The sequence below is a fragment of the Salvelinus alpinus genome, chromosome 6, assembly GCF_045679555.1.
Source record: "Salvelinus alpinus chromosome 6, SLU_Salpinus.1, whole genome shotgun sequence".
Taxonomy (NCBI): Eukaryota; Metazoa; Chordata; class Actinopteri; order Salmoniformes; family Salmonidae; genus Salvelinus; species Salvelinus alpinus.
Genome location: NC_092091.1, coordinates 13,613,985 through 13,641,689, shown reverse-complemented (window position 1 = coordinate 13,641,689; position 27,705 = coordinate 13,613,985). Strand labels below are relative to the sequence as shown.

The 27,705-nt window shown below is 44.2% G+C and overlaps 1 protein-coding gene across 2 annotated transcripts in view; it reads left to right on the top strand.

Moving 5' to 3' along the window:
- LOC139578188 (MOB kinase activator 2-like) overlaps window positions 1-27,705 on the top strand; it is a 100,852-nt gene that overhangs the window by 15,523 nt on the left and 57,624 nt on the right. The window contains exon 1 of one of the 2 annotated variants that reach the window (XM_071405482.1): window positions 25,744-26,599. The exons of the other annotated variant lie outside the window; for it this stretch is intronic. Within the exon in view, the coding sequence (XP_071261583.1) occupies window positions 26,562-26,599 (38 nt within the window). The 5' untranslated portion in view covers window positions 25,744-26,561. Of the gene's footprint in view, window positions 1-25,743; window positions 26,600-27,705 lie in introns of those variants that run through there. 2 annotated transcript variants of the gene reach the window in all.

The window sequence follows — 27,705 nt, the reverse complement described above, 5'->3', positions numbered from 1 at the left end:
TGTTTTGTCTGTGTCTGTCTGTGTGTGTGTGTGTGGTTTGTCTGTCTGTCTGTCTGTCTGTCTGTCTGTCTGTCTGTCTGTCTGTCTGTCTGTCTGTGTGTCTGTCTGTCTGTCTGTCTGTGTGTGTTTTGTTTGTGTGTGTGTGTGGATCAAGGGGAAACCACCCCACCAATCCTAAACAACCCTGGCGGCCCAGCCTATCCCTCGGACAACCCATAATATAAAAACAGAAAATATACAAGAATTGTTTATTGTGTGTGTTGTTTCTGTGTTGTCCCTTCCTGTTTAGAATACGTTTTTAGGAGTGACCGTGCTTTGACTATGTTGACCGTTTCGTAACGCTGGGGGGGTCCTCCCGAACTCCAATGATGCATGGTGATGGGTCATAACAGGTCCTATATCAAACCTTATTAATGGGTGGTGAAGGGTCACATTGAAAGGCTAGTTATGGCACACATCAACTCCATCATCCCAGACACCCTGGACCCACTCCAATTTGCATACCGCCCCAACAGATCCACAGAAGACGCAATCTCAATCACACTCCACACTGCCCTCTCCCACCTAGATAAGAGGAACACCTATGTGTTTTTGTGATTTATTTTTTTAAACCTTTATTTAACTAGGCAAGTCAGTTAAGAACACATTCTTATATTCAATGACGGCCTAGGAATGGTGGGTTAACTGCCTTGTTCAGGGGCAGAACTGTGTCTGTCTGTGTGTGTGTGTGTGTTACTGATTCTGTCTCTGTATGTGTGTTACTGTGTCTGTCTCTGTGTGTGTGTGTGTGACTGTGTCTGTCTCTGTGTGACTGTGTCTGTCTCTGTGTGTGTGTGACTGTGTCTGTCTCTGTGTGACTGTGTCTGTCTCTGTGTGACTGTGTCTGTCTCTGTGTGACTGTGTCTGTCTCTGTGTGACTGTGTCTGTCTCTGTGTCTGTCTCTGTGTGACTGTGTCTGTCTCTGTGTGACTGTGTCTGTCTCTGTATGTGTGTTACTGTGTGTGTGTGTGTGTGTGTGTGTGTGTGTGTGTGTGTGTGTGTGTGTGTGTGTGTGTGTGTGTGACTGTGTCTGTCGCTGTGTGTGTGTGACTGTGTCTGTCGCTGTGTGTGTGTGACTGTGTCTGTCTCTGTGTGTGTGTTACTGTGTGTGTGTGTGTCTATCTCTGTGTGTGTGTGACTGTGTCTGTCTCTGTATGTGTGACTGTGTCTGTCTCTGTATGTGTGTTACTGTGTGTGTGTGTGTGTGACTGTGTCTGTGTGTGTGTGTGACTGTCTCTGTGTGTGTGTTACTGTGTGTGTGTGTCTGTCTCTGTGTGTGTGTTACTGTGTGTGTGTGTGACTGTGTCTGTCGCTGTGTGTGTGTGTGACTGTGTCTGTCTCTGTGTGTGTGTTACTGTGTGTGTGTGTCTATCTCTGTGTGTGTGTGTTACTGTGTGTGTGTGTGTGTGTGACTGTGTCTGTCTCTGTCTCTGTGTGTGTGACTGTCTATCTCTCTGTGTGTGTGTGTGTGTGTGTGTGTGTGTGTGTGTGTGTGTGTGTGTGTGTGTGTCTGTGTCTGTCTGTGTGTGTGAGACTGTCTGTGTGTGTGAGACTGTCTGTGTGTGTGAGACTGTCTGTGTGTGTGAGACTGTGTGTGAGACTGTCTGTGTGTGTGTGTGAGACTGTGTGTGAGACTGTCTCTGTGTGTGTGACTGTGTCTGTCTCTGTGTGTGACAGCTATTCTTGTCCTGTCAGGTTTGCTGTAGGGCTTCTGTGCAGTGGTGACTGTGTGTGGCCGGGTGACCTATATTTTGTTCTGTCACACTTCCTGTAGAGAGGAGGGGATTGACAGGCAGGGGGAGAGTAGATAGTCATGGTGTCAGTGCTAAAGTCAGGGTTTGTCCTTGGTGGTTGATGCCTGTGGATTTAGGCTGGTTTAAACTGTAATAACCCAGGGTTTGTCCTTGGTGGTTGAGGCCTGTGGATTTAGGCTGGTTTAAACTGTAATAACCCAGGGTTTGTCCTTGGTGGTTGAGGCCTGTGGATTTAGGCTGGTTTAAACCGTAATAACCCAGGGTTTGTCCTTGGTGGTTGAGGCCTGTGGATTTAGGCTGGTTTAAACTGTAATAACCCAGGGTTTGTCCTTGGTGGTTGAGGCCTGTGGATTTAGGCTGGTTTAAACTGTAATAACCCAGGGTTTGTCCTTGGTGGTTGAGGCCTGTGGATTTAGGCTGGTTTAAACCGTAATAACCCAGGGTTTGTCCTTGGTGGTTGAGGCCTGTGGATTTAGGCTGGTTTAAACTGTAATAACCCAGGGTTTGTCCTTGGTGGTTGAGGCCTGTGGATTTAGGCTGGTTTAAACTGTAATAACCCAGGGTTTGTCCTTGGTGGTTGAGGCCTGTGGATTTAGGCTGGTTTAAACTGGAATAACCCAGGGTTTGTCCTTGGTGGTTGAGGCCTGCGGATTTAGGCTGGTTTAAACCGTAATAACCCAGGGTTTGTCCTTGGTGGTTGAGGCCTGTTGATTTAGGCTGCTTTAAACTTTAATAACCCAGGGTTTGTCCTTGGTGGTTGAGGCCTGTGGATTTAGGCTGGTTTAAACTTTAATAACCCAGGGTTTGTCCTTGGTGGTTGAGGCCTGTGGATTTAGGCTGGTTTAAACTGTAATAACCCAGGGTTTGTCCTTGGTGGTTGAGGCCTGTGGATTTAGGCTGGTTTAAACTGTAATAACCCAGGGTTTGTCCTTGGTGGTTGAGGCCTGTGGATTTAGGCTGGTTTAAACTGTAATAACCCAGGGTTTGTCCTTGGTGGTTGAGGCCTGCGGATTTAGGCTGGTTTAAACTTTAAACGGATGAAAGAACTGTGTGTTGCATCAGACAGGAAGACTCTTCTAAAGCACTGGTTTCTCTGGTTGATGTGTGTGCGTCCAGCCAGCCAGCCCCACGCCATGGGCTCTCCCTCTCTTAATGGGATTACAGGGCCTCTGTCCAGTGCATGCTGAGAGAGAGGAGACGAGCGGACAGAACATGACAAAAGAGTGGTGGAGACTGGAAAGGGGAGGAAAAGGGAGGCGAGACAGACAATTGAAGGTCAGTGGTGGAGATGGGCGAGCGGTAGGTAGAGGTCAGGAAAGAGCAGGAAGGAAGGAGAGTGATGTTTAGAGCAGTGGTCACCAACTGTTTCTGAGTCAAAATGCAAGCCGACATCTACCGCTCAGATTTATTTATAAACATGACTTAAAAAATGTAAGCATGTGCAACATTAACCAATTAAAAAACAGTATTGTCGCAATGAGGTTTATGCAGTAGGCTAAAGGCTTAATACATTATTACTGCATATTGGCTGTGCTTGAATTTACCTGTCAATGTTGTTCTTCTCAGACCATTTAGAAAATATTTTTTATAAATTATATCACACTGGTAATGGATACTTTGTTGTATTGTGAGGCACAGCTGAGTGAGCAGGGGGGGGGGGCTGATGGCCTGCATCTGATGGTCAGTCTGAGGGGAGGGAGGGACACTGATGGCCTGCATCTGATGGTCAGTCTGAGGGGAGGGAGGGACACTGATGGCCTGCATCTGATGGTCAGTCTGAGGGGAGGGAGGGACACTGATGGCCTGCATCTGATGATCAGTCTGAGGGAGGGACACTGATGGCCTGCATCTGATGGTCAGTCTGAGGGAGGGACACTGATGGCCTGCATCTGATGGTCAGTCTGAGGGAGGGACACTGATGGCCTGCATCTGATGGTCAGTCTGAGGGAGGGACACTGGTGGCCTGCATCTGATGGTCAGTCTGAGGGGAGGGAGGGAGCAGCAGTAAGGCTGCCTGTCACCTGACTCACCATCCTTCCTCTCTCCCTCCCTCCTCTGAGAAAAGAGGACACAGTCTTCCAGCTGATGGGGAATCTCAAGTCGCAGTACATTATTTCTGCCTCATGCACCAATGGATATTGTTACTCCTATGACCAAAGAAAGTGAAATATTCCTCATTAATTAAAAAATACACAAATCAAATTTTATTGGTCACATATACGTGATTAGCAGATGTTATTGCGGGTGTAGCGAAATCCTGTGCTTCTAGCTCCAACAGTGCAGTAATATCTAACAAGTAATATCTAACAGTTTCACAACATATACACAATACATACGAATCTAAGTAGGAATGAATTAAGACTATATATACATATGGACGAGCAATGTCAGGGCGGAACGGACTAAGATACCGTAGAATAGTATAGAATATAGTATATACATATGAGATGAGTAATGCCAGATATGTAAACATTATTAAAGTGGCCAGTGATTCCTAGTCTATGCCTATAGGCAGCAGCCTCTAATGTGCTAGTGATGGCTGTTTAACAGTCTGATGGGCCTTGAGATAGAAGCTGTTTTTCAGTCTCTCGGTCCCAGCTTTGATGCACCTGTACTGACCTCACCTTCTGGATGGTAGCGGGGTGAACAGGCGGTGGCTTGGGTGGTTGATGTCCTTGATGATCTTTTTGGCCTTCCTGTGACATCGGGTGCTCTAGTTGTCCTGGAGGTCCAAGCAGCTAATAATAACAATGCAGGCTTATGGAAACACTTTGCTGTACTCATTCATTACAGCTGCTGTGCTGGTTGTAGCATGAGTGGAAGTAGGGAGAACACTAATTTCATGGCTTATGAAAGGGTTTGAACAAAGTGTTGACAGTGCTGAATAACAGCTGAAACATAAACTTACTTGTATAGGCGGAGTTCTACCTTCAGACACATTAAGTGATTCAAAATGACAACACTTTTCCTTCCCAGCGCCAGAGATACTGAATCAAGTGCACCCACCACCAACAGCGCAAAACAAATAAAAACTATGCAACAAAAGGAACGCAAGGCTTTTTCCTCTGGGTTTTTACAGAAATGTAGGGTGATGGACTAGGAATGCCTTGGAGATGCCTTGGTGACCACTGGTTTAGAAGATAGGAGTGAAGGAGGAGCTTTAGCCCTCCAGTCCACCTGTATACAGTAGCTGCAGTGGACTTCCTGTATAGCTGCAGTGGACAGGAAACTGACTGTGATGTCATCATGGGTGTGTGACCGGCCCATCCTGGCCGGGTAACTGTATGGCTTCCTTTTGTGGCTGAACGCTGTTCTCAGATTATTGAATATTGTGCTTTTGCCATAAGATTTTTGAAATCTGACACAACGATTGCATTAAGAACAAGTGTATCTTTAATTCTATGTAAAACATGTATCTTTCATCAAAGTTTATGATGAGTATTTATGTTATTTGACGTGGCTCTCTGCAATTTCTCTGGATATTTTGGAGGCATTTCTGAACATGGCGCCAATGTAAACTGAGGTTTTTGGATATAAATATGAACTTAATCGAACAAAACATATATGTATTGTGTAACATGAAGTCCTATGAGTGTCATCTGATGAAGATCATCAAAGGTTAGTGATGAATTTTTAGTGAATGATGTTTTCCAAATACAATGCTTTTAGTTTTAAAAATATTTAGGAATAACTTATTCCTTGCCACCCATTCTGAAACTAACTGTAGCTCTTTAAGTGTTGCAGTCATTTCAGTCGCTGTAGTAAATGTCGTGTATAGTGTTGAGTCATCCGCATACATAGACACACTGGCTTTACTCAAAGCCAGTGGCATGTCATTAGTAAAGATTGAAAAAAGTAAGGTTGCCCAAGGGATTTCCTGATTCTACCTGGATTATGTTGGAGAGGCTTCCATTAAAGAACACCCTCTGTGTTCTGTTAGACAGGTAACTCTTTATCCACAATATAGCTGTGTTTTTCCAGCAGCATACTATGATCAATAATGTTAAAAGCTGCACTGAAGTCTAACAAAACAGCCCCCACATATTTGTATAATCAATTTCTCTCAGCCAATCATCAGTCATTTGTGTAAGTGCTGTGCTTGTTGAATGTCCTTCCCTATAATCATTCTGAAAGTCTGTTGTCAATTTGTTTACAGTAAAATAGCATTGTATCTGGACAAACACCTATTTTTCAAAAAGTATACTAAGGATGGTAACAGGCTGATTGGTCAGCTATTTGAGCCAGTAAAAGGGGCTTTACTATTCTTGGGTAGCGGAATGACTTTAGTTTCCCTCCAGGCCTGAGTGCACACTTTCTAGTAGGCTTAAATTGAAGATATGGCAAATAGGAGTGGCAATATCGTCCGCTATTATCCTCAGTAATTTTCCATCCAAGTTGTTAGACCCCGGTGGCTTGTCATTGTTAATAGACAACAATTTTTCTCACCTCTTTCACACTCACTTTACGGAATTCAAAATTCCAGTGCTTTTCTTTCAGAATTTGGTCAGATATACTTGGAAACTAGTGTCAGCGTTTGTTGCTGGCATGTCATGCTTAAGTTTGCTAATCTTGCCAATGAAAAAATTATTCAATTAGTTGGCAATATCAGTGGGTTTTGTGATTAATGAGCCATCTGATTCAATGAATGATGGAGCGGAGTTTGCCTTTTTGCCCAAAATTTCATTGAAGGTGCTCCAAAGGTTTTTACTATCATTCTTTATGTCGTTTATCTTTGTTACATTGTGTAGTTTCTTATTCTTTTTATTCAGTTTAGTCACATGATTTCTCAATTTTCAGTACGTTTGTCAACCGGTTGTGCAGCCATACCTCTTTGCCTCATCCCTCTCAACCATACAATTTTTTAATTCCTCATCAATCCATGGGGATTTCGCAGATTTTACAGTCATTTTCTTAATGGATGCATGCTTATTAGTCACTGGGATAATCAATTTCATAAATGTGTCAAGTGCAGCATCTGGTTGCTCTTCATTACACACCACAGACCAACAAATATTATTTACATCAACAACATACTGAATCACTACAAAACTTATTGTATGACCTCTTATACAGTATATTAGGCCCAGCCTTTGGAACTTAGTTTTTCTTAGATATGGCTATTATATTGTGATCATTACATCCGATGGATCTGGATACTGCCTTAAAGCACATTTCTGCAGCATTAGTAAACATGTGATCAATACATGTTGACAATTCCACTCCTGTGCTGTTTGTAACTGCTTTGGTAGGTTGACTGATAACCTGAACCAGATTGCAGGCACTAAATCAAATCAAAGTTACAGTTTGAAGCTTTCTCTTGAGTGGGCAGCCTGATGAAAGCCAGTCAATATTTGAATCACCCAGAAAATATACCTCTCTGTTCATATCACATACAGTGGGGAGAACAAGTATTTGATACACTGCCGATTTTGCAGGTTTTCCTACTTACAAAGCATGTAGAGGTCTGTAATTTCTATCATGGGTACACTTCAACTATGAGAGACGGAATCTAAAACAAAAATCCAGAAAATCACATTGTATGATTTTTAAGTAATTAATTTGCATTTTATTGCATGACATAAGTATTTGATACATCAGAAAAGCAGATCTTAATATTTGGTACAGAAACCTTTGTTTGCAATTACAGAGATCATACGTTTCCTGTAGTTCTTGACCAGGTTTGCACACACTGCAGCAGGGATTTTGGCCCACTCCTCCATACAGATCTTCTCCAGATCCTTCAGGTTTCGGGGCTGTCGCTGGGCAATACGGATTTTCAGCTCCCTCCAAAGATTTTCTATTGGGTTCAGGTCTGGAGACTGGCTAGGCCACTCCAGGACCTTGAGATGCTTCTTACGGCGCCACTCCTTAGTTGCCCTGGCTGTGTGTTTCAGGTCGTTGTCATGCTGGAAGACCCAGCCACGACCCATCTTCAATGCTCTTACTGAGGGAAGGAGGTTGTTGGCCAAGATCTCGCGATACATGGCCAAATCCATCCTTCCCTCAATACAGTGCAGTCGTCCTGTCCCCTTTGCAGAAAAGCATCCCCAAAGAATGATGTTTCCACCTCCATGCTTCACGGTTGGGATGGTGTTCTTGGGGTTGTACTCATCCTTCTTTTTCCTCCAAACACGGCGAGTGGAGTTTAGACCAAAAAGCTCTATTTTTGTCTCATCAGACCACATGACCTTCTCCCATTCCTCCTCTGGATCATCCAGATGGTCATTGGCAAACTTCAGACGGGCCTGGACATGCACTGGCTTGAGCAGGGGGAGCTTGCGTGCACTGCAGGATTTTAATCCATGACGGCGTGGTGTGTTACTAATGGTTTTCTTTGAGATTGTGGTCCCAGCTCTCTTCAGGTCATTGACCAGGTCCTGCCGTGTAGTTCTGGGCTGATCCCTCACCTTCTTCATGATCATTGATGCCCCACGAGGTGAGATCTTGCATGGAGCCCCAGACCGAGGGTGATTGACCGTCATCTTGAACGTCTTCCATTTTCTAATAATTGCGCCAACAGTTGTTGCCTTCTCACCAAGCTGTTTTTCTATTGTCCTGTAGCCCATCCCAGCCTTGTGCAGGTCTACAATTTTATCCCTGATGTCCTTACACAGCTCTCTGGTCTTGGCCATTGTGGAGAGGTTGGAGTCTGTTTGATTGAGTGTGTGGACAGGTGTCTTTTATACAGGTAACGAGTTCAAACAGGTGGAGTTAATACAGGTAATGAGTGGAGAACAGGAGGGCTTCTCAAAGAAAAACTAACAGGTCTGTGAGAGCCGGAATTCTTACTGGTTGGTAGGTGATCAAATACTTATGTCATGCAATAAAATGCAAATTAATTACTTAAAAATCATACAATGTGATTTTCTGGATTTTTGTTTTAGATTCCGTCTCTCACAGTTGAAGTGTACCTATGATAAAAATTACAGACCTCTACATGCTTTGTAAGTAGGAAAACCTGCAAAATCGGCAGTGTATCAAATACTTGTTCTCCCCACTGTACATTATCAAGCATTTCACACATGTTGTCCAGATACTGACTGTTAGCACTTGGTGGTCTATAGCAGCTTCCCACCAGAATGGGCTTTCTGTGAGGTAGATGTAGCCGTATTGCTTCAACAGTATTTAACATGAGATCCTCTCTAATCTTTACAGGAATGTGGTTCTGAATATAAACAGCCACACCTTCATCTTTGGCATTTCTGTCTTTTCTGTAGATGTCATAACCATGTATTGCTACCACTGTATCATTAAGGGTATTATCTAAGTGAGTTTCAGAGATTGTCAGAATATGAATGTCATCTGTTACTAGCAAATTATTGATTTCATGAACCTTGTTTCTTAAACGATATATGTTAACGTGGGCTATTATTAGCACTTTTCTGGGATTAGTGATTGTTTTTATTGCTGTACTGGGAAGCTTAGCAGTGGTAGACATGCTCATGCTGTTAGTGCGGGGTGAGCTGCACACAGTGAACTTCCTACTCTGATACACTACCTCAGTGCTAACAGTATCACTCTGGTTTATAGGCACATGATTACTGCTTACAATAGCTGTGGGATCAGCAGAGGCATTCATGGCAGTAAGAGGGACATAAATTAGGTTATCCCCCCCCCCCCCACACACAGACCCCACTGTCATATGATAAAGAAAAATTCTCTATCAGTCAATATGAGACGAGAGGAGAAAAGAGGCGGGGGAGAAGAGAGTAGATGCCATTCTGTGTTCCAGGCTGTTGTCATGTCAACCCTGTAGAACCCTGTAGGTATGCCAGGGCATCCTTGTACGCCTAGTCAGTGTGACAGAAATGATGAGCGAGAGCAGGAAGATTAAACAGAAGAGTGAAGTTCTGATTACTCACAGGATATCACTGTCCATGGATACGTCCCTATTCCCCCATAGAGACCTGGTCAAAAGTAGTGCACTATGTAGGGAATAAGGTGCCATTTTGGGACACAGTCCATATGGTTCAATCATATGTCCCACAACACCCACTGGTTCTTGTAATGCACCAGCAGCATGTCTCATGGCCTTTACATCTCCTCTGTTTCCTGCTGTCATCCTCACGCGCACACACACACACACACACACACACACACACACACACACACACACACACACACACACACACACACACAAAGTACTCAGTTCTCATACATGAGGTCAGGGGAGGCAGGGATAGGGTATATGTGCTGTCCATCCCTTCTAAGTGGGAGTGTAGTGTGATGTGGGCTCTTCTGAGGAGAGAGCTCTTTTAAAGCTGCAATATGTACCTTTTTGGGCGACCCGCCCAAATTCACATAGAAATAACATCTCAATAACTCACATTCTCGTTGAAAACAAGTCTAAGAAGCGGTATATCTGTTTGCTGTCCGCTATTTCCCTGACCCTAACCCTTTTACTTTTGTACAACAGCTTCAAACAGCTAAAAATACTATATTTTTGGTTGTTGGAGACAAAACAAATCACAGCGGTTTAGATGGTACAATGATTCTCTACACTTCTTTTGTAACATGAAGTGAAATTAGGCAAACTATTAGAATTTTATCTACTAGGAAATGGAGTGATTTTTTTTATCTACTAGGAGTGATTTTTGCATAGTGCCCCTTTAAGGGCAGAGGAGAGCAGGCAGGGTCGTGTTAATTAGGGCACACAACGGAAAATGTAAATGAGGCTTTCCATCAGCAGACTCCGGTCCATGTTGAAGAGCTGCTCTTCAGCCCCCTCTGTCAGGGAAGAGTGACACACTCACACGCACAAACAATATCCTCTTGAGGAAATGTGTGTAAACACTGATAAGTCTCAGTGACTGATGTCTTACACAACATGGTCTCTCTAGGGAAACACACTGGGTTCTGTTCTCACACACAAGTACACTCATACACTCACCCTCTTACATATTTCATTTTAGCTGCTCTCTCCCTGGCCTCATTACCATGGCCTTTTAATATGACCTCTTTATCACATACACTCTGAGGTAAACGCAGTAAAAGCTGGTCTCCGTTGGGCTCCGCTGAGCTCAGATGAAGACAATAACATCAGGAATGGAAAAGTCAGAGGAAGGAGGCTCCACTTTCCCCTTCTCATCCTCTTCTTCTCTCACTTTGTATGTGTGAGTGTTTGTGTGCAAGACGATTGTGTGTGTTTTCAAGCACATGTTAAACATTTCTGTATGGTTGTCTTTACGCTGTAGCTCAAGAGGATGTCTGTATAGGATTGGTCGTTGTTTTTTACATTCCTGCTCTGTGTTGTGTGTGTGTGGAGGTGCTGACAACCCCACATCCGTTTCCTCTCATTGAGGAACACTGGGTCAGGGACTTGGCCTCGTCTCTCTGTTGAGCTCTAACTGCTGGAGGTGAGCATTTCCTTCTAGACAGGCTAAGTCTAGCTACAGGCTACAAACCCCAACCACAAATATGTATTTTCAACGTCTTTTTCAATGTTTTTCCCATGTCTTTTGATCGTAGGGTGCTTCAATCTTTCCCCTAGTTTAAATCCCTGCCGGGGCACAAATGTCCCCAAAGCCCCTTACTGTAACGTTGTCAGTTTATCATTAGATAGATGATTCACTTCTCTCTGGCATGACCTGACCTCAATGCTGCTTCCTGTCTGGTGCTTAGGCCTGCTGCTTCCTGTCTGGTGCTTAGGCCTGCTGCTTCCTGTCTGGTGCTTAGGCCTGCTGCTTCCTGTCTGGTGCTTAGGCCTGCTGCTTCCTGTCTGGTGCTTAGGCCTGCTGCTTCCTGTCTGGTGCTTAGGCCTGCTGCTTCCTGTCTGGTGCTTAGGCCTGCTGCTTCCTGTCTGGTGCTTAGGCCTGCTGCTTCCTATCTGATGCTTAGGCCTGCTGCTTCCTGTCTGATGCTTAGGCCTGCTGCTTCCTGTCTGATGCTTAGGCCTGCTGCTTCCTGTCTGGTGCTTAGGCCTGCTGCTTCCTGTCTGATGCTTAGGCCTGCTGCTTCCTGTCTGGTGCTTAGGCCTGCTGCTTCCTGTCTGGTGCTTAGGCCTGCTGCTTCCTGTCTGATGCTTAGGCCTGCTGCTTCCTGTCTGATGCTTAGGCCTGCTGCTTCCTGTCTGATGCTTAGGCCTGCTGCTTCCTGTCTGATGCTTAGGCCTATAGTGTACGTGACACTCTACATGTGGGACTTTGTTTCCTGAGATGTGGTTACTTACAGGTGTAGGATCTTATTTGGACCTACATTGCTCTTTCCATTACAATCCAGATGAAAGCTATTATCCCTTATTGATGTCACCTGTTAAATCCACTTCAATCAGTGTAGATAAAGGGGAGGAGACAATTGAGACATGTATGTGTGCCATTCAGATAAAATATTGAAGTGCCTTTGAACGAGGTATGGTTGTAGTTTCCAAGCGCACCGGTTTGAGTATGTCATGAACTGCAACGCTGCTGGGTTTTTCACGCTCAACCGTTTCCTGTGTGTATCAAGAATGGTCTATCACCCAAAGGACATCCAGCCAACTTGACACAACTGTGGGAAGCATTGGAATCAACATGGGCCAGCATCCCTGTGGAATGCTTTTAACACCTTGTAGAGTCCATGCCCTGACAAATTGAGGCTGTTCTGAGGACAAAAGGGGGTGCAACTTAATATTAGAAAGGTGTTCCTAATGTTTTGTACACATAGTGAATATTGTCACAGCAAATAGTCCATAATGTTGCTTGATCGGTGGTTAGGCTATTATCTGGCCAAAAGTAGCTACATGAAAAGTGCAATGCTGTTAATATAACTGTGTGTTACATGCTGACCAGACCGGACACGTCACGTGCGCGAGCGTTGCGAAATAAATGTAGAAATCCATGTTATTCAATTATTGCACCCACACTGCTCGCTCGCGCCATCGAGCATCTGCATTGCCAAGGGCTAAAATAGAAGTCATTCCTATTTCTGACGCAGATCGCGCTGCAAGTCCTGCCTCTCCCATCTCCTCATTGGTTTATAGAAGCAAGTACCCACGTGCCATTTCCTCATTGGTTATACCTACGTGGGTGATTGAAAGATGAACTGTTTTGCCGGTTGTCGTGGTAATACAATGAAAGTGTAGATGCCAATCACCATATAAGTTCAAAGATGAAAAAGCCTGGAAGGAGGGGAGATGACTAGAAACGATTCGGTTGACCGTTTTATGTGTGGATTAATTGTCGGAGTAGAGGACCTTGTGCATTTTAGGTAAAATAACAACTCAATGTTTATATCCCAGGACAAATTAGCTAGCAACAGCAAGCTAGCTAAATAGGACAAATTAGCTAGCTAACTAGCTAAATTGCCAATAATGTTTAATGCTTTTCGACCTGTTCCCAAATTAATGTCATTGGTTCAGAGTTTATTTTAACCTGCGTGTCGTGATCGCGTTTGGTGTGGGGGGACAAAATAAATGTATGCACAATAGCGCACGCGCGCAGCCGGTTTGGGTTCCGTGTTAGTGTGGGTTTTCAGTCAATTTCTGTAAATCAGAAGAAGATGGCACCGATAGACATGGCCGCCTGGTTTCAGGCTCCTAAGCAACTTTGAACACAAGCATTTCACTACACCCGCAATAACATCTGCAAAATATGTGTATGCGACCAAGAAAATTTGATTTGAATCATGAAACTCATCTGCTCAGGGAAATTCTCAGCAAAAGATCAATGGCTCCTCGTATGGCTCCTTGTCTCCTCTGCTCATCTCCTTAACTTGTATCCTTCCCTTCATCGCATGAGTTCAAGTCCAGTGCATATCAGGAATACCAGTCGGCATGCTAGACAGCATATCAGCCAGTCAACACAGAGATCCTCTGTCTGTCTGTCATGTCTCTCTTTGTGCAGCCAGCCCAAACCAGACAGCTACACATTAATGGCTGCTTCTCTCTTCCCTCCCTGCCATTTCATCTCCTTTCCTCACCTCCTTCCAGTTCCTCATCTCCTTGATCACATGACATCAACTCCAGCACATACAAGCGATCATAGCAGCCCCAGTGGCGGTACGTCAGTAGCTGCACTAGCTTCTCCTTAGGAGGCGAGGAGAGAGGACGTGAGGAATCAAGGTAATGCAATTGAGATTCTCCCCTTCTCTCCCCGCGGGACAAAATAGATTTCAGTAGTATTTGGAACCATTGGGTGGCGCCAGAGCACAGCTCTCTCATGTCCATCAGCGGTCTAGACTAGAGAAACCCAGGGTTGTTGTTGTTTGAGCCTATAGGGCAGGCAATGCAGGGCTCAGTCAAACCGTTCATTCATCCCTAGAAGGATTATTTCTCTCATAGATTGGATTGCATTCTCACTGGGAATTAACATTAAAACCGACCCAAAGTCAGTAGTCGTTAAACTATTTGAATTACAGGGGTGCCCTGAGGGTGATACCAAGATGTACCATAACAGAGCAGAACACTCCCAAACAGTGTTACTGAAGGTATGGATGTGGGCACGCCCCCTCTAAAAGTATTCCCATTGGTCGTCCAGACGGACCAGCACCACTGAGTCAATAATGCAATGTGAACCCTGGTTGGAGGCATAAGTAAAATAAAGACAGACTTGCATAACTGGAGCATCCAATCCGGCCCTGTCAGATTCTCTCAGGAGGAGTAGATGGTAGACAGTGCATCAACCAACGTGGGTTGAGGTGCAGAGAATCCGACGAGGCCTGTATTCCTGGAAAGACTGAGGGGGGAGAGAGAGGACTGTGAGGGGGGAGAGAGAGGACTGTGAGGGGGGAGAGAGAGGACTGTGAGGGGGGAGAGAGAGGACTGTGAGGGGGGAGAGAGAGGACTGTGAGGGGGGAGAGAGAGGACTGGGGCTGTTATTATGCACTGCGGTGTTGGAAGCTTTTCTGAAAACCTCTTTCTGCCTGTTAACTTCCCAACCCTGTTAACTTCTCAGCCTCAGAAGCCAGCAGCTGTTACTGAGAGGAGGACAGAAAAAGCTGCATTTTCTTCTCTGACTTGGTAGCAAAACTACTAGAAAACAGGGGAAGGCAGAGAGGAGAGTTTTGTCTGGGTGGGAACAATGATGAGGATGATCATGAAGATGATGTCAACAGGGGAAGGGAGCACTGACTGCTTGGTCATTAGCATGAAACCATACAAGCACACTATGCTGCTCTTATGAAACTCACACCAGGACGCAATGAAAAGGATCAATGATGCAAGTTGGGGATGAATGTCAAGAGGAAGGCAAGAAGAGAGGGATAGAGAACGGCAGAATGAATGAAGAGATGGAAAGATGAATGGAGGGAGGAGAACAGAGTCAAAGACGGGAGGGAAGGAGAAAGGGACCAACGGGGGTGGAATGGCAGGATGGATGGAAAAAGGGAGGGTTTTGAGTTCAGAGTTGCGCAAGAAAGGACTGGCTAAAGGTTTCTGTGGTCTGCAGTCTCCCACTCCGCCCCCCCCCCCCCCCAGTATTGCGTAACTCTGCAGTGTGGCTCTAGCCGAGTGAGTGATTCATTGATCAGCCGTGTGGCTCTAGCAGAGTGATTGATTGATCAGCTGTGTGGCTCTAGCAGAGTGATTGATCAGCTGTGTGGCTCTAGCAGAGTGATTGATCAGCTGTGTGGCTCTAGCAGAGTGATTGATTGATCAGCCGTGTGGCTCTAGCAGAGTGGGTGATTGATCAGCCGTGTGGCTCCAGCAGAATGATTGATTGATCAGCCGTGTGGCTCTAGCAGAGTGATTGATTGATTGATCAGCCGTGTGGCTCTAGCAGAGTGATTGATTGATCAGCCGTGTGGCTCTAGCAGAGTGATTGATTGATCAGCCGTGTGGCTCTAGCAGAGTGATTGATTGATCAGCTGTGTGGCTCTAGCAGAGTGATTGATCAGCTGTGTGGCTCTAGCAGAGTGATTGATCAGCTGTGTGGCTCTAGCAGAGTGATTGATCAGCTGTGTGGCTCTAGCAGAGTGATTGATTGATCAGCCGTGTGGCTCTAGCAGAGTGGGTGATTGATCAGCCGTGTGGCTCCAGCAGAATGATTGATTGATCAGCCGTGTGGCTCTAGCAGAGTGATTGATTGATTGATCAGCCGTGTGGCTCTAGCAGAGTGATTGATTGATCAGCCGTGTGGCTCTAGCAGAGTGATTGATTGATCAGCCGTGTGGCTCTAGCAGAGTGATTGATCAGCTGTGTGGCTCTAGCAGAGTGATTGATCAGCTGTGTGGCTCTAGCAGAGTGATTGATCAGCTGTGTGGCTCTAGCAGAGTGATTGATCAGCTGTGTGGCTCTAGCAGAGTGATTGATCAGCTGTGTGGCTCTAGCAGAGTGATTGATTGATCAGCCGTGTGGCTCTAGCAGAGTGGGTGATTGATCAGCCGTGTGGCTCCAGCAGAATGATTGATTGATCAGCCGTGTGGCTCTAGCAGAGTGTTTGATTGATCCGCTGTGTGGCTCTAGCAGAGTGAGTGATTGATTGATCAGCTGTGTGGCTCTAGCAGAGTGATTGATTGATCAGCTGTGTGGCTCTAGCAGAGTGAGTGATTGATTGATCAGCTGTGTGGCTCTAGCAGAGTGAGTGATTGATTGGTCAGCTGTGTGGCTCTAGCAGAGTGAGTGATTGATTGATCAGCCGTGTGGCTCTAGCAGAGTGATTGATTGATCAGCCGTGTGGCTCTAGCAGAGTGATTGATTGATCAGCCGTGTGGCTCTAGCAGAGTGAGTGATCAGCTGTGTGGCTCTAGCAGAGTGATCGATTGATCAGCTGTGTGGCTCTAGCAGAGTGATTGATTGATTGATCAGCCGTGTGGCTCTAGCAGAGTGTTTGATTGATCAGCCGTGTGGCTCTAGCAGAGTGAGTGTTTGATTGATCCGCTGTGTGGCTCTAGCAGAGTGAGTGATTGATTGATCAGCTGTGTGGCTCTAGCAGAGTGAGTGATTGATTGGTCAGCTGTGTGGCTCTAGCAGAGTGAGTGATTGATTGATCAGCCGTGTGGCTCTAGCAGAGTGATTGATTGATCAGCCGTGTGGCTCCAGCAGAGTGATTGATTGATCAGCCGTGTGGCTCTAGCAGAGTGATTGATTGATTGATCAGCCGTGTGGCTCTAGCAGAGTGTTTGATTGATCCGCCGTGTGGCTCTAGCAGAGTGAGTGATTGATTGGTCCGCTGTGTGGCTCTAGCAGAGTGAGTGATTGATTGATCAGCCGTGTGGCTCTAGCAGAGTGAGTGATTGATTGATCAGCCGTGTGGCTCTAGCAGAGTGAGTGATTGATTGATCAGCCGTGTGGCTCTAGCAGAGTGAGTGATTGATTGATCAGCCGTGTGGCTCTAGCAGAGTGATTGATCCGCCGTGTGGCTCTAGCAGAGTGAGTGATCAGCCGTGTGGCTCTAGCAGAGTGAGTGATCAGCCGTGTGGCTCTAGCAGAGTGATTGATTGATCAGCTGTGTGGCTCTAGCAGAGTGATTGATTGATCAGCTGTGTGGCTCTAGCAGAGTGATTGATTGATCAGCTGTGTGGCTCTAGCAGAGTGATTGAGTGATCAGCTATGTTGGTAATAAACCACCCTGGAGCCACTACAACCAGCACTAAGAGGTCTGGTGCAGGAGAGAGAGCACACACACACACTGTGCCTATTACACACTGCTCCACAGGAGGTGCCATTTATTACTAGCGTGTACAAACCTTAATACACACACACGTAACTGGTTTGAAATAATTTCATTATTAAAATAGTATCATGAATTTCTGTCGGATATTTGAAAAGCATGTATTAATGGTAAAGTTTTTAACTTGCTGTATGAGGGAGAGAAGCTGGTGCATTGCTGCAGCTGCGGAGGGGGCAGTGTGTGAGATGGGAGCCGGCAGACCGAGGGAGAGCAAGAGATGCAGTAGCCAAGGCAACTCGGTTAAAGCCAACACTAGCTAACTTCTAGCAGCCACAATGCTATCATCCCATTTTACAGTACCTGTCTAGACTGGAGTAGCCTAGAGCAGTGTTTTCCCACTCTGGTCATCCAGTACCTGTCTAGACTGGAGTAGCCTAGAGCAGTGTTTCCCAACCCTGGTCCTCAAGTACCCCCAACAATACAACTGTTTCATTATAGCCCTGGACAAACACACCTCATTCAGCTCATTGAGGGCTTGATGATTAGTTGGCAAGTTGGATCAGGTGTGCTTGGCCAGGGTTACAAAAAATGTGTACTGTTTGGGGTACTCAAGGACCACGGTTAGGAAACATTGGCCTAGAGAAGCTAGCTAGCTATAGCTAGCTAGGCTAATTGAGGCTACATGCTGCGTTTTCTCCCCATTCAGATAAAACAACAGCCTACCTGTTGGCTGCTAATTGAAGCCTACTCCTTCTCACTTCTCTAACGTCTTGCATTGCATTAGTGAACTCTCATTCCACTTCCTACAGATTGAGCCTATTTGATTGGACAACATAAACAACAAGCTACATACGTGAAGGCTACTGGTCTTTTTATGTCATAAAAACTCCATAGAAAAGTTTGTTTTATTAAATTAATGATTTTAAACGTCATGGCACATCCTTGTAAATAACAATGTTACATGGATATTTTAATTTAGTAGAAGCCTTTTCAGTGTTAAAATAGAACTGCTGTTTCAGCACAATGAATAATCGCACAAGTATTTGAATACTATGGTCCGTTTGGATATTTGAATATTCAAATAACCGTGCACATCCGTACACCGAATGACAGGGCCTTTGAGAGATGTGGTGAGCAGCAGATGGCCAAAGACATTACATCATCAACCTCACTCTTTCTGCACCTCTTTCCAGTCACCATACATTATTCCACCCATCCGTCCGTTCCCTCCTTCTCTCCATCCCTTCCTCCCTCTTATCCTTCTCTCCATCCAGCTCAGAGAAATTCTCAGAATGAACAGGTACCTGTTCAAATACTTTCAAATCCTTCCTACCAATTTAAAATGTATGTCATGGTCTGTTGTAACCTCTCTAACTCTCCCTGCTGTTTGTTGTTTCCCATCTTCCCTGTGACCTGCCCTGTCTGGAATTGCGAGAAGTAACAGCGTAACCGACGTTGTTACCGTGACAAAGACTAAAGCCGTCAGGAGTACCGTTGAGAACAGTGGTGTCTCTCTCTAGGATATTTTAAAACAAACAAAAAGAGTTCTACAAGCAGTTGTTACAACAACAATAAAATAGCTTTAAGTGTTGTGTCCAAATACTGGTGGAGTCCACTAATAAAATAATGGACTACCTGACCAGAGAGGTCCAGGACCTGAAGAACAGTCTGTAGTTCTCAGAATGAGCTCGATGAGTTTAAACAGGAGAAGGCAAGATGACAGCAATCTGTAAGTCATTGAGAGAGGACATCAGTTCTGTGTGTTTGAATCCATTATAACAATGATGGAGAAATCAAATTATCGAGCGACAATCAAGGTGGAACAACATGGTTGTGGATGGAATTGCAGAATCTACACATGAGACCTGGACGGAGTCTGAGGTCAAAGTGAGGGAAATGATCTCGGAGAAACTGAAGATTGACCACAGGAAGATTGAGGTGGAATGCGCCTACAGGACAGGAAAACTCTCCACTGGCCCAGGTGAAAGGCCCAGGCCGATAGTGGTGAAGTTCCTGAGGTAGCTGTTCTGGAAAGAGCCAAGAGCTTGAGAGGAACGGATATCTTCCTCAACGAGGACTATCCTGAAGCTGTGCAACAGAAGAGGAAAGAACTTATTGCAGCCATGAAAGCTAACAGAGCGCGTGGGGACATTGCTTACATCCGCTATGACAGGCTTATTGTCCCCCCTCCCTCCCAGAACCCTGGAAGGGAAGAGAGAGCCACGCCTATGTGTTCGTAGCTTCTACCCCGCAGCGCGCGCGCGCACACACACACACACACACACACACACACACACACCAACTGACTGTTAAATACAGTATATGTATTTTTTCGCATGCTTTGTTTGCTCTTTTCTATATGATGTCTATCTCTGATAAGCTACTCAGGAAAGGGCTGAAAATAGCCCATATTAATCCATCAATAACTTGCTAACATCAAATTAAATTAATATATTAGCCATTTCTGAGACTCACTTAGATAATTAATTTGATGAGACTCACTTAGATAATTAATTTGATGATACAGCAGTAGCAATACAAGGATATAACATCTATAGAAGAGACATGAATTCTCATGGGGGAGGTGTTGCTGTATATATTCCGAGCCATATCCCTGTAATGCTTAGAGAAGATCTTATGTCAAGTGTTATTGAAGTGTTGTGGCACATCTAAATCATTTTCTTTTGGGGTGTTGCTATAGGCCACCACGTGCTAACAGTCAGGATCTAAATAATATGTGTGAAATGCTTGGTAGTGTATGGGATGCGAACAGAGAGGTCTACTTTCTTGGGGACCTGAAAATTGACTGGTTTTCATCAAGCTGTCTGCTCAAGAGGACGCTTCTCACTGTAACGAGTGCCTGTAATCTGGTTCAGGTTATTAATCAACCTACCAGGGTGTTTTACAAGAGGAAGCTTCTCACTGTAACCAGCGCCTGTAATCTGGTTCAGGTTATTAATCAACCTACCAGGGTGTTTTACAAGAGGAAGCTTCTCACTGTAACGAGTGCCTGTAATCTGGTTCAGGTTATTAATCAACCTACCAGGGTGTTTTACAAGAGGAAGCTTCTCACTGTAACCAGTGCCTGTAATCTGGTTCAGGTTATTAATCAACCTACCAGGGTGTTTTACAAGCGGAAGCTTCTCACTGTAACGAGTGCCTGTAATCTGGTTCAGGTTATTAATCAACCTACCAGGGTGTTTTACAAGAGGAAGCTTCTCACTGTAACGAGTGCCTGTAATCTGGTTCAGGTTATTAATCAACCTACCAGGGTGTTTTACAAGAGGAAGCTTCTCACTGTAACGAGTGCCTGTAATCTGGTTCAGGTTATTAATCAACCTACCAGGGTGTTTTACAAGAGGAAGCTTCTCACTGTAACCAGTGCCTGTAATCTGGTTCAGGTTATTAATCAACCTACCAGGGTGTTTTACAAGAGGAAGCTTCTCACTGTAACGAGTGCCTGTAATCTGGTTCAGGTTATTAATCAACCTACCAGGGTGTTTTACAAGAGGAAGCTTCTCACTGTAACGAGTGCCTGTAATCTGGTTCAGGTTATTAGTCAACCTACCAGGGTGTTTTACAAGAGGAAGCTTCTCACTGTAACCAGTGCCTGTAATCTGGTTCAGGTTATTAATCAACCTACCAGGGTGTTTTACAAGAGGAAGCTTCTCACTGTAACCAGTGCCTGTAATCTGGTTCAGGTTATTAGTCAACCTACCAGGGTGTTTTACAAGAGGAAGCTTCTCACTGTAACCAGTGCCTGTAATCTGGTTCAGGTTATTAATCAACCTACCAGGGTGTTTTACAAGAGGAAGCTTCTCACTGTAACCAGTGCCTGTAATCTGGTTCAGGTTATTAATCAACCTACCAGGGTGTTTTACAAGAGGAAGCTTCTCACTGTAACGAGTGCCTGTAATCTGGTTCAGGTTATTAATCAACCTACCAGGGTGTTTTACAAGAGGAAGCTTCTCACTGTAACGAGTGTCTGTAATCTGGTTCAGGTTATTAATCAACCTACCAGGGTGTTTTACAAGAGGAAGCTTCTCACTGTAACGAGTGCCTGTAATCTGGTTCAGGTTATTAATCAACCTACCAGGGTGTTTTACAAGAGGAAGCTTCTCACTGTAACGAGTGCCTGTAATCTGGTTCAGGTTATTAATCAACCTACCAGGGTGTTTTACAAGAGGAAGCTTCTCACTGTAACGAGTGCCTGTAATCTGGTTCAGGTTATTAATCAACCTACCAGGGTGTTTTACAAGAGGAAGCTTCTCACTGTAACCAGTGCCTGTAATCTGGTTCAGGTTATTAATCAACCTACCAGGGTGTTTTACAAGAGGACGCTTCTCACTGTAACGAGTGCCTGTAATCTGGTTCAGGTTATTAATCAACCTACCAGGGTGTTTTACAAGAGGACGCTTCTCACTGTACCGAGTGCCTGTAATCTGGTTCAGGTTATTAATCAACCTACCAGGGTGTTTTACAAGAGGAAGCTTCTCACTGTAACCAGTGCCTGTAATCTGGTTCAGGTTATTAATCAACCTACCAGGGTGTTTTACAAGAGGAAGCTTCTCACTGTAACGAGTGCCTGTAATCTGGTTCAGGTTATTAATCAACCTACCAGGGTGTTTTACAAGAGGAAGCTTCTCACTGTAACGAGTGCCTGTAATCTGGTTCAGGTTATTAATCAACCTACCAGGGTGTTTTACAAGAGGAAGCTTCTCACTGTAACCAGTGCCTGTAATCTGGTTCAGGTTATTAATCAACCTACCAGGGTGTTTACAAACACTACAGGAACAACATCATCCACATGTATCGATCACATTTTTACTAATGGTGTAGAACTTTGTTCAAAAGCTGTATCCGTACCCATTGGATGCAGTGATCACAATATAGTGGCTATATCCAGGAAAGCCAAAGTTCTAAAAGCTGGTTCTAAAATAGTATATAAGAGATCATACAAAAGATTTTGCTGCGACTCTTATATGGATGATGTTAAAATATTTGTTGGTCTGATGTGATTAATAAGGAGCATCCAGACGCTGCACTTGATTAATTTATGAAATTGCTTCTTCCAATTACTGATAAACATACACCTGTTAAGAAACTGACTGTTAGAACTGTTAAGGATCCATGGATTGATAAACTGTATGGTTCAAAGAGATGGGGCAAAAGGAGTGGCTAATAAGTCTGGCTGAACATCTGACTTACTGCAAATTGAGAAATGTGATTAAACTCAACAAAAAGAAGAAGAAACTTTATTATGAAGCCAAGATCAATTATTCTGTATAAAGCTTTGTAGTACTTTAAATGAAATTATGGGCAGACCGAAAAATTCAACTCCATCTTTCATCAAATCAGATGGCTTATTCATCACAAAACAATTCGATTTTAACCAATTATTTTAATGATTGGCAAAGTGGTTAGATTTAGTCAGGAAATGCCAACAACGAACAGTGAGCCATTGTACTCATGCATAATAAAACAAGTCATGAAAGAAAAGCATTAAGTTACAGTTTTGTAAAGTTAGTGTGGGAGAGGTGGAAAAATGATTGTTATCAATCAATAATGACAAACCTCCTGGCATTGACAACTTAGATGGAAGACTACTGAAGATGGTAGCTGACTCTATAGCCACTCCTATCTGTCATATTTTTAATCTGAGCCTAGAGGAAAGTCTTTGTCCTCAGGCCTGGAGGGAAGCCAAAGTCATTCCACTACCCAGGAGTGGTAAAGCGGCCTTTACTGGTTCTAACAGCAGACCGATCAGCTTGCTGCCAGCTCTTAGCAAACTGTTGGATTTTTTGAGCAAATACAATGCTATTTCTCTGTAAACAAATTAAATACAGACTTTCAGCATGCTTATAGAGAAGAGCACTCAACATGTACTGCACTGACACAAATGACTGATTGGTTGAAAGAAATTGATAATAAGATGATTGTGGGAGCTGTACTGTTAGATTTCAGTGCAGCCTTTGATATTATTGACCAAAACCTGTTGTTGAGAACTTATGTGTAATGGCTTTTCAACCTCTGCCATGTTATGGATTCAGAGCTACTGTATCTATCTAACAGAACTCAGAGGGTTTTCTTTAATGGAAGCTTTTCTATTGTCAAACATGTAAAGTGTGGTGTACTGCAGGGCAGCCCTCTAGGCCTTCGACTATTTTCTATTTTTATCAATGATCTGTCACTGGCATAAAACAAAGCATGTGTGTCCATGTATGCTGATGATTCAACCATATACACATCAGCAACCACAGCTGATGAAGTCACTGAAACCCTTAACAAAGAGTTGCAGTCTGTTTTGGAATGGGTGGCCAGTAATAAACTGGTCCTGAACATCTCTAAAACTAAGAGCACTGCATTTGGTACAAATCATTCCTTAAGTTCTAGACCTCAGCTGAATCTGGTAATGAATGGTGTGGCTGTTGAACAAGTTGAGGAGATTAAATGACTTAGTGTTACATTAGATTGTAAACGGCCATGGTCAAAACATATAGATTCAATGGTTGTAAAGATGGGGAGAGGTCTCTCCGTAATAAAGAGATGCTCTGGTTTTTTGACACCACACTCCACAAAGCAAGTCCTGCAGGCTCTAGTTTTATCTTCTCTTTATTATCACCCAGTCATATGGTCAAGTGCTGCAAAGAAAGACCTAGTTAAGCTGCAGCTGGCCTAGAACAGAGCTGCACGTCTTGCTCTTCATTGTAATCATTGTGCTAATATTAGTACTATGCATGCCAGTCTCTTTTGGTTAAGAGTTGAGGAAAGACTGACACACACTTACCCCACCAGACATGCCACCAGGGGTCTTTTCACAGTCCCCAGGTCCAGAACAAATTCAAGGAAACGTACAGTATTATACAGAGTCGTTAGTGCATGGAACTCCCTTCCATCTTATATAGTGCAAGTGAACAGTAAACCTGGTTAATAAAAATAAAGCAACACCTCATAGCACAACACCTCTCCCCCATGTGACCTACTTGTTGTGTGTATGTACTGACATGTATGTGTAACTGATAGATGCACACACATGTAAATTGTCTTTGGTCTGTAATGTATTTTTCGTAATGTGTCTGACTCCAGTAAGTCTAGCTGTCTTGGTTGGTTTAAATGCGGAAGACACATTTCAGTTGAATGCATTCAGTTGTACAACTGACTAGGTTTCCCCCTTTCCCTTAATAGGGCGTTGGGTCACAAGCCGCCAGAACAGCTTCAGTGTGCCTTGGCATAGATTCTACAAGTGTCTGGCACTCTATTGGAGGGACGCTTTCTCAGTCTCCAGAATGTCCCATAATCGTTCAATTGGGTTGAGATCTGGTGACTGAGAAACACATACATCCTTTAAACCCCCATGCTCATTTTAAAACCCCTCTTTCAAAGTCACTGAGATCTCCTCTTCTACGGATGGTAGACAAAATAATGGACAACTGGGCATTTTTATACATGACGCTAAGCATGATGGGATGTTTTAATGGCTTAATTAACTCAGGAACCACACCTGTGTGGAAGCACCTGCTTTCAGTATACTTTGTATCCTTCATTTACTTTAGTATTTGGTATTTAATTAGGATCTCCATTAGCTGTTGCAAAAGCAGCAGCTACTTTTCCCGGGGTCCACACAAAACATGACATAATACAAAACATTAATAAACAAGAACAGCTCAAGGACAGAACTACATGAAAAAAATGTACTAAAGGCTCACGTAGCCTACATATCAATACATACACACAAACGATCTAGGTCACTAAACTATCTAGTGTTTCCTTTATTTTGGCTGTTACCTGTATATGTCATCCATTGTCCTTTCTATGTCAAGGTAATATGATTACTAGGGCTGACCCCAATCAGTCGATTGTTTGGTCAATAGGCCGTTGGTCGACCAAGGTTTTTTTTAGCCGAGCAGTAGCAAATATAAAGAACACATGACTTTTGGTCAACCAAGATTTTTGTTGTTGTTGTCAGGAGCAGCCCTGATTAGTGATTACTGTCACCTCATTTCACTGAGCACGTGCTCAGTCTGAAGACTGGGCCTAGCCCTTACTTTACACAAGAGGAGGCTGGTGGGAGGAGCTTCAGGAGGACAGGCTCATTGTAATGGCTGGAATGGAATAAATGGAACGGTATCAAACACGTCGAATATAGGGAAACCACATGTTTGACTCCATTCCATTAATTCCACTCCAGCCATTACAATGAGCATGTCCTCCTATAGCTCTTCCCACCAGCCCCCTCTGCTCCACACACGTCTTAGCTCTGAAATGTTATGGATGGTGGTAGTTTACCATTGGGCAAGGTGGAGCAATGACCATATTAGCTATCAAGTACTGCTCATAGGGACCTGTAGGCCTATTATCTTATGTCGTTAGGTCTGGAATCCGACTCTCTCTCACACACACTTGAAGCTGTGGATTTAGCAGGCTTTAATGGCTCCTTAGTCTATTCTTAGCTCCAATCTGTCTCACAGTCCACACGCTGACAAGTGTTCACTTGGAGTCTGTGTTCTGTCCTCTCCCTATAGCATACAGGAGGAAAATATAGCCTGCAACATATAAAACGCACTTGAATCATGACATGTTTCTTGCACCCCTATCCGTGGATCTGTCGGGCAAGGATGAATAATAGCCACTATTAATAATTTTTCATGACTGGGAAGCAGATGGTGATGTATTTCTGAGTGTGCATTGATTGACAAAGGAATCTATATTTTGTGGCAGAAATTGGGAATATGCAAATCATGCGAGTAATGTTAGATATTGATATAGCATTAGTAGATTGTACTACAATCGAGAAGCTTTAAGTTATTTTATTTAAGTCAGTGACGTGTCTGAGAAAGTGTCTGATTTACTTAAGCGGGCTACTGAGGACACAAAGTAGGGCGTCATATCTAAAGAAACACGAGGTATCATTGCTCGGATTATTTTCCGACATCCTCACTGATGTAATTGTAGCGGTCTGAATGATGAGCTATCGTTCTTTTGTTGCATCGAAGCATTTGTTTTGACATCCTTGCCCCCCGACTTGTTAACCCAGCCCAGCGGAACCTGGGGGAACCGAACAGGGGGCGGAGGTTTGGAAGGAAGGATCGAGAGATATAGGGGGAAAGGAAGAGTGTGGTCTGCACGACAACTCAGTTCTTATTGTTCTTGTCTGCATCCGTCAAAGACACGGGCGTTTTCAAGGTGCATCGAAAGCTGAACGTAATCAATTCTGGATTTCTTCATCCGCTTCCTATCGTCCGGCATGAGGTTTAAACGGAACGGCTCCTATACATTGAATAGGTAAGGGACTTCATCCATTTACTACTCGGGTTAGGCTTCTTTCTATATTCGACACATATATACATAAACAGTGCATTGTGAAGTTTTCCAGACGCAGTTGATCAATGTTTGTGTGACTTTAATGTCATCGGTATGATCAGTTGCTTGTGTCGTGATTGTGACTCTTCTAGCATTTCTATTGTTGAATTAAAACGTGGTTATGATACGCACGCTGTATGGATGCAGCTGACGGAAGTAGTTGCTCTCACTCACAACCCGTTCAACTGAAAACTCACTGATCGTGGTTAAAACAACGACTATGTATTTATTGCATCGGTTGCCACGACAATGAAAATACGCGTTTAAAACACTTGAGGGTTCGTGAAAGGCAGACTTGACGTGGTTGAGGTTCGAATAATGGTTTGATGATGTCAATCTTAAACACATTTTCTGGCCCCAGACCTTTGCCATTGTGATGCCGACGTGTATTGGGTGGCGCGCAGTTTGAGCTGTGTATAAACCTGAATATCAGGCTTTAGGGGTGGTCTCACTTTATTCCCCCCCCCCCCCCCTCCATCTCACTTTCTCAATTCAATTAAATTCAAAGGGCTTTATTGGCATGGGAAACATGTTTACATTGCCAAAGCAAGTGTTTATTACACTTTTGTTTATTATCTCTCTCCCCCTCCCTCCTTCCTCTCCTCTCCCCTTCCCTCCTTCCTCTCCCCTCTCTCCCATTCCCCTTGATTAAACAATATCCACAGAAATATCTCCCCTGTGGTGCCATCACTTAGCAACTTTGGTGTGTGGTGTCTCCTCACCCACTTTCAGTTGACATGATTGCCCACTGCCTAGTAGGGCCATTAGAACCCCAGCCCACAAGCTCTCTATCTCTCCTCTCCCTGGGAAGTAATTCATTATGTATATCTTCAACTCACAAGTTTTTAATGAATATATGTGCTTTGTCTTCCTCCTCATCGCCAAACCAAGCAGACTTTCTGCAATTTAAATTCTTAAATCCGTCCCGTGTAACTATTATGCCCAGTTCCTTGTCTTTCTCTTTTTGGGTGTTTTGACTCTCTCTCGCGTTTAACAAGCATACCACACACACATTATACATGTTTTAT